General features: G+C 49.4%; 1 protein-coding gene across 9 annotated transcripts in view; it reads left to right on the forward strand.

Annotated features, from left to right (window-relative positions):
- Positions 1-15,276, forward strand: part of IQSEC1 (IQ motif and Sec7 domain ArfGEF 1) — a 337,559-nt gene that overhangs the window by 194,646 nt on the left and 127,637 nt on the right. For 7 of the 9 annotated variants that reach the window (XM_084765762.1, XM_084765763.1, XM_084765775.1 and 4 more), the window contains one exon: positions 12,201-12,245. The exons of the other annotated variants lie outside the window; for them this stretch is intronic. In XM_084765762.1, coding sequence (XP_084621888.1) covers positions 12,201-12,245 — 45 coding nt within the window. The remainder of the gene's footprint in view (positions 1-12,200; positions 12,246-15,276) is intronic. 9 annotated transcript variants of the gene reach the window in all.

Genomic DNA, 15,276 nt, shown 5'->3' on the forward strand with positions numbered 1-15,276 from the left:
ACTAGACATAACTGTATGTTCCTTCCTCCTTAGTTTTGAACCATGAGGATCCATTAGCTATTAAAGAATTCAAGGGTAAAACTCACGAGTTGGCCTGAGGTGAGTAGTGTAGATTTCTGAAGCTTCTAGAGCCCAGGAAGCCTGCTTATAACAGCAGATGGTCTTGGAGTTAAGGCTGGCTACCTGGCTGACTATGAGTGGTAGGGTGGCTTCCTCACCTATCAGCTGGCTAGGGAGCCTTGGAGAGGCCTCTGACTCTCTGAGCATTGGTTTCCTCAATCTGCAGTGTGGGAGTCAGAAACTCCAGTTCTGCTCAGCGACTGAATAGGGCCATCTCAGCATCTCAGAGTCTAAGCAAACCTTGTGAAAGGCCAAGAAGACCCAGTGAGTTGGTGCCTATGTATTTGCTCTGCTGCTGGGTGGCACCTGAAGGTTTGACATGTCAGAGCGTAGTGGTCTGAGTGAGCTGACAAGCAAGGCCTTTTCTTCCCTGCACTACATCTGGTGTCTTGTGGCTCCTCCTATCAGTCAGTAGACTAGGCCTGGAAAAAGCAGGATGTGGTAGTTCCAGGTATGGGGACTACCAAGGCCACTGGGGCACAAGCCTTGCAAGGCCCTGCGATCTATGGGAAGGCCTCTACTACTGTAAGCCTGGGAAGGGACTGGATGTATCTCAAGCCCTGGGCAGTGAGGGGATTTGGATTCCTTGCGAGTGGACCTAGCCATGTGGGCCTGCCTGTTCAAGCCTAGCCCAGGAGTCCCAGCACAGAGCCCTCTTCTCAGCTGACCACCTATTCTCAGAGCTCAGTGAAGGCTCCCCTTTCTGGGACTTTCCTAGGTCTGTTTATTGAAAGTGGGTGTCTTCTATTCACTTAGGGTCCCAGTGTTCTGTGGCCACCTTGCTGTGTGCTCTTTTGGCTATGCACCTGTCTACAGGGTAGAGGTTATATCTCACCCACTCTGGCTTTGCCTATTGAGTGGGGTTGTTGAGTCATACTAGATACTCTGCTCAGATGGGTATTTGCGGTCTTCTGTGTCACTGGGTGGCTGGGATGGTGAAGTGCACTGTCTTAGTTACTTTTAAATCACTGCAATAAGATGCCATGATCAAAGCGACTTACAGAATAAAGACTTGATTCGGGGGCTTACAGTTTCAGAGGGTGAATCCTTGACCATCATGACAGGAAGCACGGAAACAGGCAGGCAAGCATGACACTAGAGTAGTGGCTTAGAGCTTATATCTTGATCCACACATGTGAGGCAGAGATCTAACAGGGAATGGTGTGGGTTTTTGAAACCTCAAAGCCCACCCTTATCCCCAGTGACACACCTCCTCCAACAAGGCCACATCTCCTAATCCTTCCCAAAAAGTTCCACCAACTGGGGACCAAGCACTCAACTATATGAGCCTATGGGGCCGTTGTCATTCACACTACCGTATGTACTCTCAGCAGTCCCTGCCCATGGCATTTGCTTTCTGTGCTTTTAGTTTTTCATGAACAATCAAGGCTTGAAAATATTTTTTAATTAATTAAGTAAGTAAGTAAGTACTTTTGTTTTTTCTGTGATGACTTGGCTGTCCTGGGCTCACTCTGTAGACCAGGCTGACCTCAAACTCACAGAGACCCATCTGCCTCTGCCTCCCTGAGTGCTAGGATTACAGGTGTGCACCACCACGCCCAGCTAAGGCTTGAAAATATTAAATGAAAAACCCCAGAAATAATTTGGTAGGTTTTCTGTGACTTCTGTTATAGTATGTCGTGGTCATTTCTGAGTGTTTCGCCTGGATCTAATGGCCAGAAGAGGGCACCAGATACCCTAGAACTAGAGTGACAGGTGGTTGTAATAATGTGGGTACCAGGAACTGAACTTCTGGAAGAGCAACCAGTGCTTTTACCCACTGTGCCATCCCTCCAGCCCCAGTAATCATGGCTCTTAACCCTGTCTGCACATGTTCTATATACTATGTGTTGAACGTGTGCAAATAGGAACACCCAACACCTTGGCTGTGTGGACAATGTCCCTGTGTATAAGAGGCTGCTTTGGCACTGTGTAGGTACTAGGCTGGACAAATAAAGTGACTCACTGTCTAAAATTGAACCCTCCCATAGCTGATGACCACTACCCTAGGCTAATCTCTTCTCAGCGTAAAAGAGAGACCCAGGCCCATTGTCCAGATGCTGCCCTGTCTCCCTGGGATCCCTGCCTCTTGCCACATACCCAGTCTAGGGGTATCTAGAGGTGTCCTCCTCGGAGGTTAGACTTTTCCAGACTCTGGCTGAACTCTGGGCAGGGCAGCCTGGCGGCAACAAGTAGTGTAGAGGCCAACCTAGGGACAATCATCTCCCTGTGCCTGTGGTAGGGCCCCCTAGCTGGTAGGCAGGGCTGTCTATGAGCCAGAGCCAGCACAGGAAAGCCAATAAGTCCTCTTTGGCTGTCTTACCCGGAGGCCTGAGGATGAGGCTCAGGGCCAGGCAGGATGAAGGATGAGTCTGCCCATTGGCACCTCAGACTCCCTGTCCAAGGCATGAAGAAGAGCCTGTTTACAGCTGAGGAAAGAGAGGCATGGACAAAGGCTCATAGTTCACAAGACCAGCACTGGTGCCAGCCCATGCTGAATCCCAGTGCACTGACCGAGGTCATATCCAGCCCCAGTATGTGACACTGGGCCAGAGGCCTAGGGTATGGGATTGTGAGGTGCCCACCCAGCCTGGTGTAGGCCATGGAACCATGATTCCCTGTTGTGTCTGCACCTCGGAAGTCCTGGGGACGGAGTGACAGTACCTACCTTGTGTCCCTAGCAAAGGGGCAACTGACCTCTATGCTAGGCTATCAGCTCTCCTGTAGCCACAGAATGGCCAGGAACACAGGCTCTTGACTGCCTTGTCTCAGCATAGCTAAATAGTTCTGTAGAATGCCGGCACCTGGTACCTATATGGAGGGCCTAGGGCCTGGCAAGGAGGAGATTTGGGGCAGGATGGCACATAAACAAGGAAACTTCTAGAGCCCTGGAAAACACTAGGCTTGCTGGAAGGGGTGGGTCTGACCTTTTATGCAGCCATGTGAGTTACCCAGGGCCATAAAAAACATCTCCACCCTGTGCCCACAGTTCCAGGGACGGCCCTGAGGGAGCCCTGGCTGAACACAGGCACCGCATTGAGTTGTCGCCATGACCTGTTGACCAGGGAGGTAAGGGAGCTAAGCCAAGCCCACAGCCACCCCAGTGGGCTAGGAACTTTGCCGCACACCCCATAGCCACAAAGGGTGGGAAGGAATGTGCCTCCAACCCCTAAGCATACAGTCAGTGGGGGGCATAGTGTCATAGAATGGACATCACAAACATCACAAGTATTCACAGCCCCATGTGGCTCCCTGAGACCAAAGCCAGGAGAAACATCCTGAAGCAGTCACACTGTGTCTCTAGGGAGTTGGGGCGCAGGGGGACTGATCTTCTCATGTGCTTCGTAGTGTGTGTGTGTGTGTGTGTGTGTGTGTGTGTGTGTGCATGTGGAATCCAAAGGTTGACATGGGGGCTCTTCCTCTCTCCTTCTCCACCTTAGTTTTTGAGACAGAGTCTCTCTCATGGAACCTGAAGGTCATCTGTTGGTCAAGAGCAGCTGGCCAGTGAGGCTAAGGGTCCTCTGGTGTCTGCCTCCCCAGCACTAGGATTCCAGGGCTCTGCCACCATATCCGGCTTTTTACATGCATGTTGAGGGTCTGGACCCAGGTCCTCATGCTTGTATACAAGCACTTTGAAAGCCAGGGCCTTGTATGTTCCTCGGGATCTAGTAGGAAGTAGGGGAGGCGCTGGAGAGATGCCTCAGGGGTGAAGAGCACCGGCTGCTCTTCCAGAGGACCCGGGTTCAGTCCCCAGCAGCCACATGGTGGCTCACAATTGTCTGTAACTCCAGTTCCAGGGGATCTGACACCTTCTCACAAGCACATGCCGGCAAAGCACCAATGCACATAAAATAAAAATAAATAAATTGAAAAAATAAGAAGTAAGGGAACGAGTTACAGGAGGCAGTGGCCTCCCTTCCCTCTGGAAACTGAAGCAAATTCCCTCTATACAACCATCTTCTGTGGTCTGACTGAATCTTTCTTGCTTTTAGCATTCTCTGAAATAAAGATTCAGCTTGAATAAGCATCAGCCACTTGGAGTTTCCACAGGTGTGCTTTGAGCCAGTACTTAAGGGGAGGGAGCTCAAAGTCGGCCCCTCTCTCTCTCTCTCTCTCTCTCTCTCTCTCTCTCTCTCTCTCTCTCTCTCTCTCTCTCTCACACACACACACACACACACACACACACACACCTACCTACCTACCACCACCACCACTGCTGCCACCACCACCAGCCATCACCCATAGTGGGCCAGCATTGGCCAGTGGGCCTTCTTCCTGCTTCCTGGCCTCTTCTTCCCAATTGCTTTCCATGGGCTCCCTGTCTATTTCAGGAACAAGCTCCATCCTCTCTCCACCTGACACCCCACAGCTCAGAGCTTCTACCCAAAGGAAATGAACTGAAATAAGGAATACTGCTAGTGCAGTACCAGTCTTGCGGGGGAATGAGGTCCTTCACCCCGTTGCCATGGGGTGCACAGAGCAGGCAGCAGCTCTGGAGTCAGTGTGGTTTGTTGTAATAATAAACATACTCTCCCATAGCAGCCAGCGGAGGCACCCTTGGGCTGCCTCTCCCAGAGAATGGAAGCTCTGTGCTCACAGTCTGTATCCACAGGCTCATTTGCCACAGATGCTGCTGGACATGGCCCAGATGCTCCTGCTGTTAGTCAGCTTTCGAGGCTACAATAAAACTGAAACCGTCAGCTTCTAAAGAAAAGCAGGCTATTTTGGCTCATGGTTTTGGAGTCTCAGTCCAAGGTCACTTGACCCCATTACTTTGTTTTATGGGTTTTTTTTTTTAGATTTATTTACTATGTATACAATGTTCCACCCACATGTATGCCTGCACACCAGAAGAGGGTACCAGATCCAACATGTGGTTGCTGGGAATTGAACTCCGGGCCTTTGGAAGAGCAGCCTGTGCTCTTAACCTCTTAGCCATCTCTCCAGCCCCTGTTTTATTTTATTTTCCTGTATTTTTATTGTTTATTTTTAACTTTATGGGTATAGGTAGTTTACCTGTATGTATGTCTATGTACCATGTGTATGCCTGGTGCCCATGGAGGCCAGAAGAGGGTATTGGATCCTCTGGAACTGGAGGTACAGATGGTTTTAAGCTGCCCAATATGGCTTCTGGGAATCAAACCCAGGTCCTCTTCTTTGAGAGTAGTAAGTGCTCTTAGCTGTTGAGCTGCCTCCAGCCCGTTTTGTGATGAGGCAGTGTGGCATGGTGGGAAGTCTTTGATAGAACAAAATAATTTGCCTCATAGACAAGAAGCAAGATAAAAAGAAAAAAAAAAAAGGGAAGAGCCCAGTGTCCCAAAGACCCCTTTGAGGGCACACTCCAGGAAAATGCAAAAATTCTATCACCTCTGAATTACACTAAGCTGGCACCAAGCCTTTATAGATGGGCGTTGAGGGGCATTCAGTCACCAAACTATTGTATCCTACAATGGTTAAGTCAACTGTGGCACATCCATGTCATGGAATAGAATTCAATAGTGAAAAGAAATGTGACATCTGGATCAGTAAGTGAGGAAGCCAGCCTTAGCAGTCACATCCACATATCTGTGTAATATTCTCAATAACACAGTTACAGAGATGAGCAGTGGCCAGGGGTCTAGGATAATGGAGAGGCAGCATGATGGGCCTTTTCATATAAGGCCACCCAGATGACAGGATTACACAGCCATACACACATGCATGCACTCATGCATGCACAGAGGCTTGTATACCATCATAAGTTCTGTGGACTGACTGATGTCCTTTTTACAGTGACGGTGACACTCTGCAGCTAAGCAAGGTATTCTTACTGGGATACCCAAGGTGTGCATGCAGGGACTCCCTGTATATTCTGTGAGTCTGGGGCACCAAGGCTCAGGAATTGTCCCTGAGGACCCAGAGCATTCTGTCAGGGACAGAAGCATTGTCCACTCCTACACTTGGTGAAGGAGACTAAGGCCAGTGAGGACATCTATGAGAGGTGACACTAGCTCCTTGGCACCCAAGACCTGGGCTCTTGGCTGCTGCCAGTTGGAGGCTGGAGTCCCCACACTGGTTTTCACCTGTAACATAAACAATGAGCTGTTATGTACATATAGGAAGTGGTGCACTGTAAGTTTGAGGCTTATAGACCCATCACAAATGAACAAGTGTGTTACCAGCATCCAGACCCCAGAGCACACCAGCCCTATGCCCCATCCCCCGTCCAGTTCCTGGAAGCCTCTCTGACTCCCAACCACAGAACTGCCTGGTGTGCTTTTGAACTGTGTCCATGGCTGGTGCCTCTTACCAGAGAAGAAACATCCAGTAGGTTCTGGAAAAGAAATAGATGCTGCCTTCCCAGGGTGCTGAAGAGCAGGGTTGGGGACAGAGCATGGAGCAACAGTGCTTAGGATAGGAGCTGGGGCCTCAGGCTGGCCTGGATGCCTTCTCCAGGCTTGCAGGAAAGGGGCTGCAGAACCGGACTAAACTGACTTGGAGCCTGGTCCAGGAATCCTCAAAGACTCTGGAGTCCCCAGGGTAGGAAGCAGCAGCTCTGAGGGTGGGGGCAGGGAGTAGAAGGAGCTCTGAACAGGGGCTGGAAGGGATATGGGCTTCCCCTACTCCCTGGCTCCATATACAAACAAAGAGTGTGCACATACAGGTAAAACAAATCTCCATTCAACAGAATTAATGTGCTGGTAGAATGTGTTAATTTGTATTTTATTGTAGACATTGTTATCATAATTAACATATGCATGACTTATTTTCATATGTGTCAGCCTTTGGAATTCTGCCTTCTCAATTGTGAAATTTAGACTTCCTGGCATTGTTCTGAGTCCTTAAAGAATATTAAGCCATTTAATATTTCCCAACACTACCAAGGGGGAAGCTATGTGGAGGCACAAACAGGTTAGCAACCTAGCCTAAGGTCATACAACTAATGCGGAACAGCTGGGATCCGAACACTGACCTGCCCCTAGGCTCTGGAGTTTAAGGCCTCAACCTTGCAGGACTGACATCTTGATATTTTAAGCACGTCATAGTGATCAAGACATTGTAAGGTCTCTTAGATGCCTTTAATGGCACTTAGAGCCAGCTTGTCACTTCCCCCTCCACAATCCCAAAAGACTTAGATGAATTCATATCTCATTCAGGGTCTAGGCTGGGGTCCTAAATGCGTGCATGCTGAAGAGGAAGCAGTAAGGAAGGAAAGGCAGGAATGGGCCCCCAGACCCAGGACCTCAGGGCAGTCTGGCCACAGGGTGGGGGACAGAGGCTTTCAGGTTGGGATCCTCTCAGAGCTGGGCCTGGTTGCATGCCAGAGGTCACCAAGACATGTATGGGCTGTGGAATGGTCAAACCAACCCCTGAGGAATCTTCTGAGGGGAAAGGACATGGGTTGAAGAAGTCAAGCAGAAAGCTGTGTGTAAAGATGACAGCAAGGGTCATGATTCCTTGCTAAGTAAGCTCTTGGCCCTGTGTCTTGTCCCACAGTTCCCTTGTTATATAGGGACTTTGCTGACTGAGCTTTCTGGTGGGAGGGTATTGCCAAGTCCATGTCTATGTGATTCTAGGACCAAATACATCCCTAGAAAAAGAAGTGAGAAGGGAACAAATAAAAGTCTTCCTGGCGTGGAAGCAAGGTAGGCAGTAGGAGAGGGCTGCATAAGGGAGTTACCATTTGATATGTGAGTGGGGCTTTCAAGAGTGAATAAGAGTGTACTGCTGGATGGACGGGAGAGTAGAGTGGTGGTGCTGTAAATATACTGCTCCCAAGACTCTCCTCACCTACAAAAAGAGAAAATGACTCCTGTGCTTTATAAGGCTCACAGGGGGATTGGATTAAATGGTTGACAATGGAACCCCTGGTGAGATGGACTTCCCACTGAAAGCTAGATGTTGCTGTGGTCTCAGCAGAGGCAATGATGGGGTTAGAATCAGCTGTAAGGGTGGAATTCCTGTCCCATGTCTAGGTGACCAGGGGACCTGGCACCATTGGAAGCATCTTGTTACCTCACCGTGGTATTACTTTACATGGGGTGCCTGCAGCTGATCAGCCAGACTTGGGGAATGGGGACTGGTCCCCCATTTAGGTAAGGCTCCTGAAGGCCAACTTGCCACCCAGCCACCCATGTCATCATGGATCCTGTTTACCAGCCCTGCCCACTGCTTCCTCAATGCCCTGCTGGCCATTCTGGAACCCATATGGACTGTGAGCATTCTAGAAAATTCTGGACACTCTGACACTGCCCTTCATGGTTCCTCCTCTGCTTGGAATGTTCAGTGCACCTTTGACACTGTGGTAAGGCTGTCCTAGGGCTGGTAGTGTGTAGACCCAGGAAGATCTGGCTCCAGGGCAGAGATAGCTGTCATTGGCCTTCAGCAGAGAAGAGGTTCCAGCAAGGCCCTAGTGCAAGGACAGTAGGAAAACTGAGGCTGAAACTTGGATTGCTGATATAGGCACCCAGTATTTGGAATGCCCTAGCCCCTGGTAGTCACACATAGCCTCACATAAGAGCAGTAGGGAGGTCCTGGCCAGGAAATATGTATAGTGCCCACTGCAGCAGAAGAAGGTATCCTGTGAGGGAAGGCAGCATGGCATTAAAGGCAAAGTCAGTCCCAGGAAGTCTTAGTCAATGTTCTGTTGTTGTGAAGAAACATCATGATCAAGGCAACTCTTATAAAGGAAAGCATTTAATTGAGGGCTTAGTCCATTATCGTCAAGGCAGGGAGCATGGCAACAGGCTTGCACGGTGCTGGAGAAGTAGCTAAGAGCAACATCACACACACATGCCCACACACACACACACACACACACACACACACACACACACACACACGCATGCACTCACGCACACACTCATGCACATACACAGAAAAAGAGTGGGAGAGAATAGTCATTGGGTCTGGGCACATAGGCTTTTGAAACCTCAAGAGCCACTTGCAGTGACACACTTTCTCCAACAAGGCCATACCTCCTCACACCCCAGTGACAAAGCATTCAAATATATGAGCTTATGGGGGCTATTCTTATTCAAACCACCACATTCCACTCCATGGCCCCAAAAGGCTTAATAGCCATATCATAATGCAAAATGTACTCAAAAGCCCCCATAGTCTTTCACAGTCTCAACATTGTTTAAAAGTCCAAAGTCCAAGTCTCTGAGACTCATGACCATCTTTTAACTGTAAGCCCCTGCAAAATCAAAATAAAAAAATATCATATACTTTAAAAAAAAGATTTATTTACTATGTAAACAATGTTCTGCCTGATGTGTGCCTGCCCACCAGAAGAGGGCACCTGATCTCATTATATAGATGGTTATAAGCCTCCATGGGGTTGCTGGGAATTGAACTCAGGACCTCTGGAAGATCAGACAGTGAGTGCTCTTAACCTCTGAGCCATCTCTCCAGCCCAAGATCACATGATACAGAATATGCATTATGATTCCCAAAGGGAGGAAAGGGAGCATAGTGAGGAAATACTGGATCAAACCAAGAATGAAACCCAACAGAGCAAACCCCAAATTCTGTATATCTCTGTCTGTTGTCAAACCACACTTTCAGATCTCCGACTCCTTTTAGCTTTGTTGACTGCAACACACTTATCTCTCTTGGGCTGGCTTCACAACAGGTCTATTTCTCTTCTTGGCAAGTCTTTCACGACTTTAGCATCTCCAACATCTTGGGGTCTCCAACACAATCCAGCAATCCAGACTTTACCTTCACAGCTTGGCCTTGGCCTCTCTAGGCCTCTATACAGGGACACCTTCGATACATGTGTGGCCTCAGCAGCTTTCTTTAGTCCAGTGCAAAGACTGCACACCTCTTTCTTTTAACCTTGACTCTGAAGCCAGAACCACCAGGTGGAAGCTACCAGGTTCTGCTGCGGGAATGTGGCCCCCCTCCTTCAATTACATTGTATCAGCTTTCTGTTGCTGGCTGTTTACTTCGCTGCTTAAGCTTTTCTTTAATTCTTTCTCACAAGTTGGAAGCTTAGCCCAGTAGGGTCGTGCCCTGAGGTCACCACTCTATTCCATTTATCATTAGGCTTTTCTTTAAACTTTTTCTTTTCTAGAGCACTGAGCGTGTCTCCGACGTTACATTTCTTGGTGCTACTTTTCTCCTCAAACTACATTTTGTGTTTTTCTTGCTCAGTTTACTTCTTTTCATGATAGATATACATAAGAGAGACCACAAATAACCATGCAACACAGACAATACTAAGTTATCTTGAAATCTCTTCTGCCAATGTCTTCAATTTGGCTTCAGGCAGATTTTTTTAGGACAAGGGCAAAAGCAGCTACAATCTTTGCCAAAATATCATTAAGGATGGTCTTTAGACCACTTAGTGATATCTTTCCCCTCTGAAATATCTTGAAATGAGCTGTTGTAATTCACATTGCTGTCTGCACCACTGTTTTCCGTGTTCCTACTAGTGTGACCCATTAAAACCCATGAAAAGCATTCAACCGCTTTCCTAAAACAAACCCACATTCCTACAACAAGCAGCATGGTCAGGCCGGTCACAGCAATCCCCAGTCACTATTCTGTTGCTGTGAAGAAACACCATGACCAAGGTAACTCTTAGGAAGGAAGGCATTTAATTGAGGGCTTATGTTAATTCCATCATGCGAGAATAAGATCACTGCTACAGCTTTTGAACCAATTTTGAAGCAAGCTTTAATTAAATACTGGTCAGGAAGATGGACTCTGGCCAGGTCCATTTCAAGGTTCGCAGAAAATGGCCACAAGTCACATTTTGCAAAGGCTTATAATGGCAGGCTATGTATTTCCCATCAGGTCCAGTCAGGGGCAAGCATGTATGCTGACATACTTCCAACTGTATACCTCCCGCCTACATCCATTCAAGGGAAAGCAGATATCCTGTTGTATTTCCTTGCCTACGTACCTCCTATCTATGCACGATCAAGCACATCTTGTCAGTTGGGTCAAACAAACTTATTTATGAGAGTGAAAACTTGTGGCTTGTTATCTTATATAAATAGCCTCCAGGACTTCAGGAAGTATCTGTCCTTGGGCAAGGGGCTTACAGGTTGGAGGCATTTTTGTTTTATGGATCTCTTAGGCACAGTAATTAAAGCATAAAACATAATTTTGGCTCTCACATTTGCTTACAGTTTCAGGAGCTTAGGTCATTATCATCATGGCAGGAAGCATGTTAGCAGGCAGGTGTGGTGCTGGAGAAGTCACTAAGAGCTACATCCTGGGGGGGGGGGGGTGTGGTGGCGCACACCTTTAATCCCACTTGCAGGTGACCAGTAGAAGGTACCAACTGAACCCCCTCGTCTGATGTTGTAGGACACAGGGGAGCATCTAGAGTATGGTTCTGGGCAGGCAGGGCAAGCTTGCCTCCTTACTGTTTACTTTTTACACACAGGGAAACTGAGACGGGATGGAAAATTATACCAAATTTATTTCACAGCTGGTCCACGATGGGGTCAAGATATGATACTAGTGTGGTCAGTCCCTAGTGTTACCCCATTAGCACAACTGCAGTTTGATCAAAGAAAGAAGTTGGGAACCAGGCTTTGGGGCCCAGAGCTAGAAGGCAGGGCTGTGGGGAGAAGTGGGGGAGGGGGGCATGGGCTTCTGCTTTCAATATGGAGGTTGTAAAGCTTGGGCAGGACTCTTTAGGGAAGGACCATGGCAGTGTCCTGTCGGCTATATGCAAGTTTTAATCCTAGCCCAGGGCTGGATGTAGCTCAGCAGCCTACTTATGTATGCCTTGCTTATGTATGCACTAGGACGTCCATCATGGTTACCAACATCCACATTCTTTCTTTGGGGGTAAATATCCCATTCCTGAGAGCTGTTGGACCTTGCCTGCAGTACGTCCTCTTCCCAGCCTTGGTTTCCCCATCCGAGAAGGGAGCGGATAGACTGACCTTGCCAAACACCCTTTGTGCTAGCACCAGGCTGAGGCATGGGTAGCGGCACAACCTCTGGGCACAGCAGAGGGAGGTTAAAGCACATGGTTTCTTGTCTGAGGCCACCCATGTGACCTGAGCGGGCTGGGTGCCAAGGGGCTTGCCGTTGGGACTATTAGTAACCCTGTCTCGCTTTTACCACCCCAGGAGCTCCCTGGAGACCGGAAGCAGCCTCTCCACTGACCGATACAGGTACTGTCCTGCATCTGCCTCTCCTGTCTCAGGGCCACCAAGGCCTGCATTTTCTGAATGAATGCTCTTGGGGTGGAGAAGAAGCCTTGGAGGTGGTGAAAGTTGACCTTCCCAGTAGGAGGTCCCCCAGCTCTCCTAGACACCAGAGGAAAATACACCTCCAGAAAATACATACAGTTAAAGCAGACCCCCCCAACAAGGGCTTAACCCAAGGCCTCCCCAAGAACAGAACTGAGGTTCCCCTGGAGGTCAGCCTGTGCTGAGGCTGATTGCTGCAAGATCCATGGCTGGAGTCCCCTGAGGAGCAGCCTAGAGCAGGCAGTTCCCATGACAACCAAAGCTGGAGTCGGTGAGAGCCAGGGATTTCCATTGATTGGCAGTGTGTGCGAGCTGGGGGCATGGCGCTGCTGCCTCTGTATGCTTCAGACCCCAGTGTTCTTATCCAGGGTCTTCAAAAAGAGTGCACTCCATCTTCACCCACAGAGCTTAGATACTCAGCTGAGCATGCAGCGCAGTTGGTAATGGTTGCTTAGCATGCGGAAGGCCTGATCTTCATAAATCAAGAGTGGTAGTGCACACTTGCAATCCCTGTATTTGAAAAATGGAGGCAGAGGAGCTAAAGTCCCAGATCCTTCTCGGCTGCACAGCAAGCCTGAGGCCAGCCTGGGCTACTTGAGACTCTGCCTCAAAAACAAACAAATAAATCCAACACCTACCCAAAGAAGGATTAGATATTTGTCCCCTGCCCTTGCCAGGGCCTGAAGAACATTGCTCCCTGTATCATGTGCAGAAGAGACTCTGAGAACTGTGTGTGCGTCGGGGGCGGGGGGGGGGTCGTGTTTTAATGTGATGTGACTAGGGTTGGGGTCCATATGTACTGTATTACAGAATTTGAAGTTGGCTGTCCCATTTGGAGTTGTATTGTGAGCCACTCCCAGAAAAAGACCCAGTGTGCAGGACTGAAGGTGCAAGGTGGGGGTGGGGATGGCCACTCAGGAACTGGCCTTCTGGAAGAAGAGAGGAGACTCATGGGGTGTGAACCCATCACTGGGCACACTAAGTAGGGTCAGACCTGTATGTCAGGATACAGACAATGTTATATAGAAATGTGAAAGCTACAGTAAGCAATTCCTGGCCCTTGAGTGTGCACATAGCAACGGGGTAGTCTCTGTTCACATTTTCAGATTTGAGCATTGCCCCAAGATGTGAGGATCAAGAGCTGTGTGGTACACACCATAATGTACGCAATCCTGTTATGTACACTCCAGTGACACCTGCTACTATAGCAGATTTATTTAATGAAAGCCAGTGAGATAGGACAGTCGTGTCCCTTTGAGGGACACTTCTTGTTCAGTGTCTGCCAGGAAGACAGAGCTGGGATCTGAGCCTTGGGGTCCTTGTGTACATGCTGTCCCAATTCCACCCACATGTGTGACACACTTGACACACCAGTATCTCATGCACTTATCAGACTCTTGCATACATGAGATCCAGAACGTTTTCAGTATCCTCACACTTGCCCATGGGCTTCCACACACCAGTACCAGGGCATGCCAGGACTATAACCCACTTTGGGACATACACAGTCCATGCTCACACTTGCATGCACTCACAGTTCCCACTCCAGGCTGACTCGGGGTACCCTCATGTCTGTGTGTATCATGGCACAGCTGTGCCTGGCCCCAGAGAAAAAGCATCAAGAAACTCCTGTGAGCAGCTGAGCCTCTGTCACTTTCTCAAACCCAGTAGAGTTGCTAAGAGCAGTATCTTCATCTGCATGATCCACTTTGCCATCCCAGCAGTCATGGGGTGCCTACTAGAGGAAGAGCCAGAAAGCTCTGGAATGAAGGGAGAAAGGGTGGATGGAGCTCTTGATTCAGAATATGTGAGAACTGGGTGAGGCCGGCCGAGTCCCCCACTGACTCAGTATGGCTGTACAGTTCACATCAAAGCTAGCCCGAGCTCTCTCCAGACCAGACAGAGCCATGGCTGGGTTAGCCCTTTGCTCCCTAGAGAGCAGAGCTGGAGATCAAAGGAAGGCTAAGGCAGTCAACTCCCCCCCCCCAAAATCCGGTTCCTAAGTATCTGTAGGTGTCAAACCCTTAGGATACCACAGCCGAGGTCCTGTCACCCTTGCAGAGCTTCTGTGTGTGTGTGTGTGTGTGTGTGTGTGTGTGTGTGTGTGTGTGTGGCCTGGCAACAAAGACACAAACTCCTCTCTTAGTGTAATATACTGGGGAGGGAGTGACGGGGGCTGTGAAGGAAAAGGGTAAATGGCAGAGTGACCAGAGGGCAGCTAGAGGAAGTGGTTCTGAGGAATGCTGGTTAGCCTTGGAGGGGGGGGCATGGGGAAGGGGAATCTGGGCAGGATCAGCATCTCTGCTGGGAACAGCTAGTACAAAGGCCCTGAGGTGGGGTGTGTTCAGCATGTTTGTAGCACAGCAACAAAACAGGTACAAAATGACATCTGCCGGAGTGTCTGCCACCTGGCTGTGGCATATGACCTGCTTTGGAATCCTCACAGCCCCCTTGGGTCTGCCAGAGCCAGCTCCCTGTGCCAATTCCGAACATGAGAAAGATGGACCCAGAGAGATCAGAAACACTGGACCGGATGCATGACTCGGACCCAGGGCCCATGACTGCACCCCTCCAGCTGCCTGGCTTCTGTGGCCTTCTTAAGTGACACAAGTCTGCAAGTCCCTGAGAAAGTGTGTTTCAAGCTCTGGTGGAGGGGTGCCACAGGCCTCTCCCCGCCCCACCCTCCCCACCAAGGTTCTGAAGGCTCCCTCAAGCCTGGGAAATCAGAAACAAAGGTCCCAGCCAGCAATTGCCGCCTTTCACAGGCAGAGCCAGCTTCCTCTGCCACACACGTGAGAGGGAAGCCAATGTCCTTGTCCCAAGGAGGGGCTGGTGGTACTCCGGGTGGGGGAAGGGAAAAGCATAAACCACCTTGGCAAACAGGCTCATCTCTCAGGCAGATGGCCACCTCGCCTTCCCTGCCTGCCCCCCAGCTGTCTTCCTGCTTAGGAAG

Source organism: Acomys minous (assembly GCF_964271855.1).
Source record: "Acomys minous genome assembly, chromosome: 17".
In the NCBI taxonomy this organism is placed as follows: Eukaryota; Metazoa; Chordata; class Mammalia; order Rodentia; family Muridae; genus Acomys; species Acomys minous.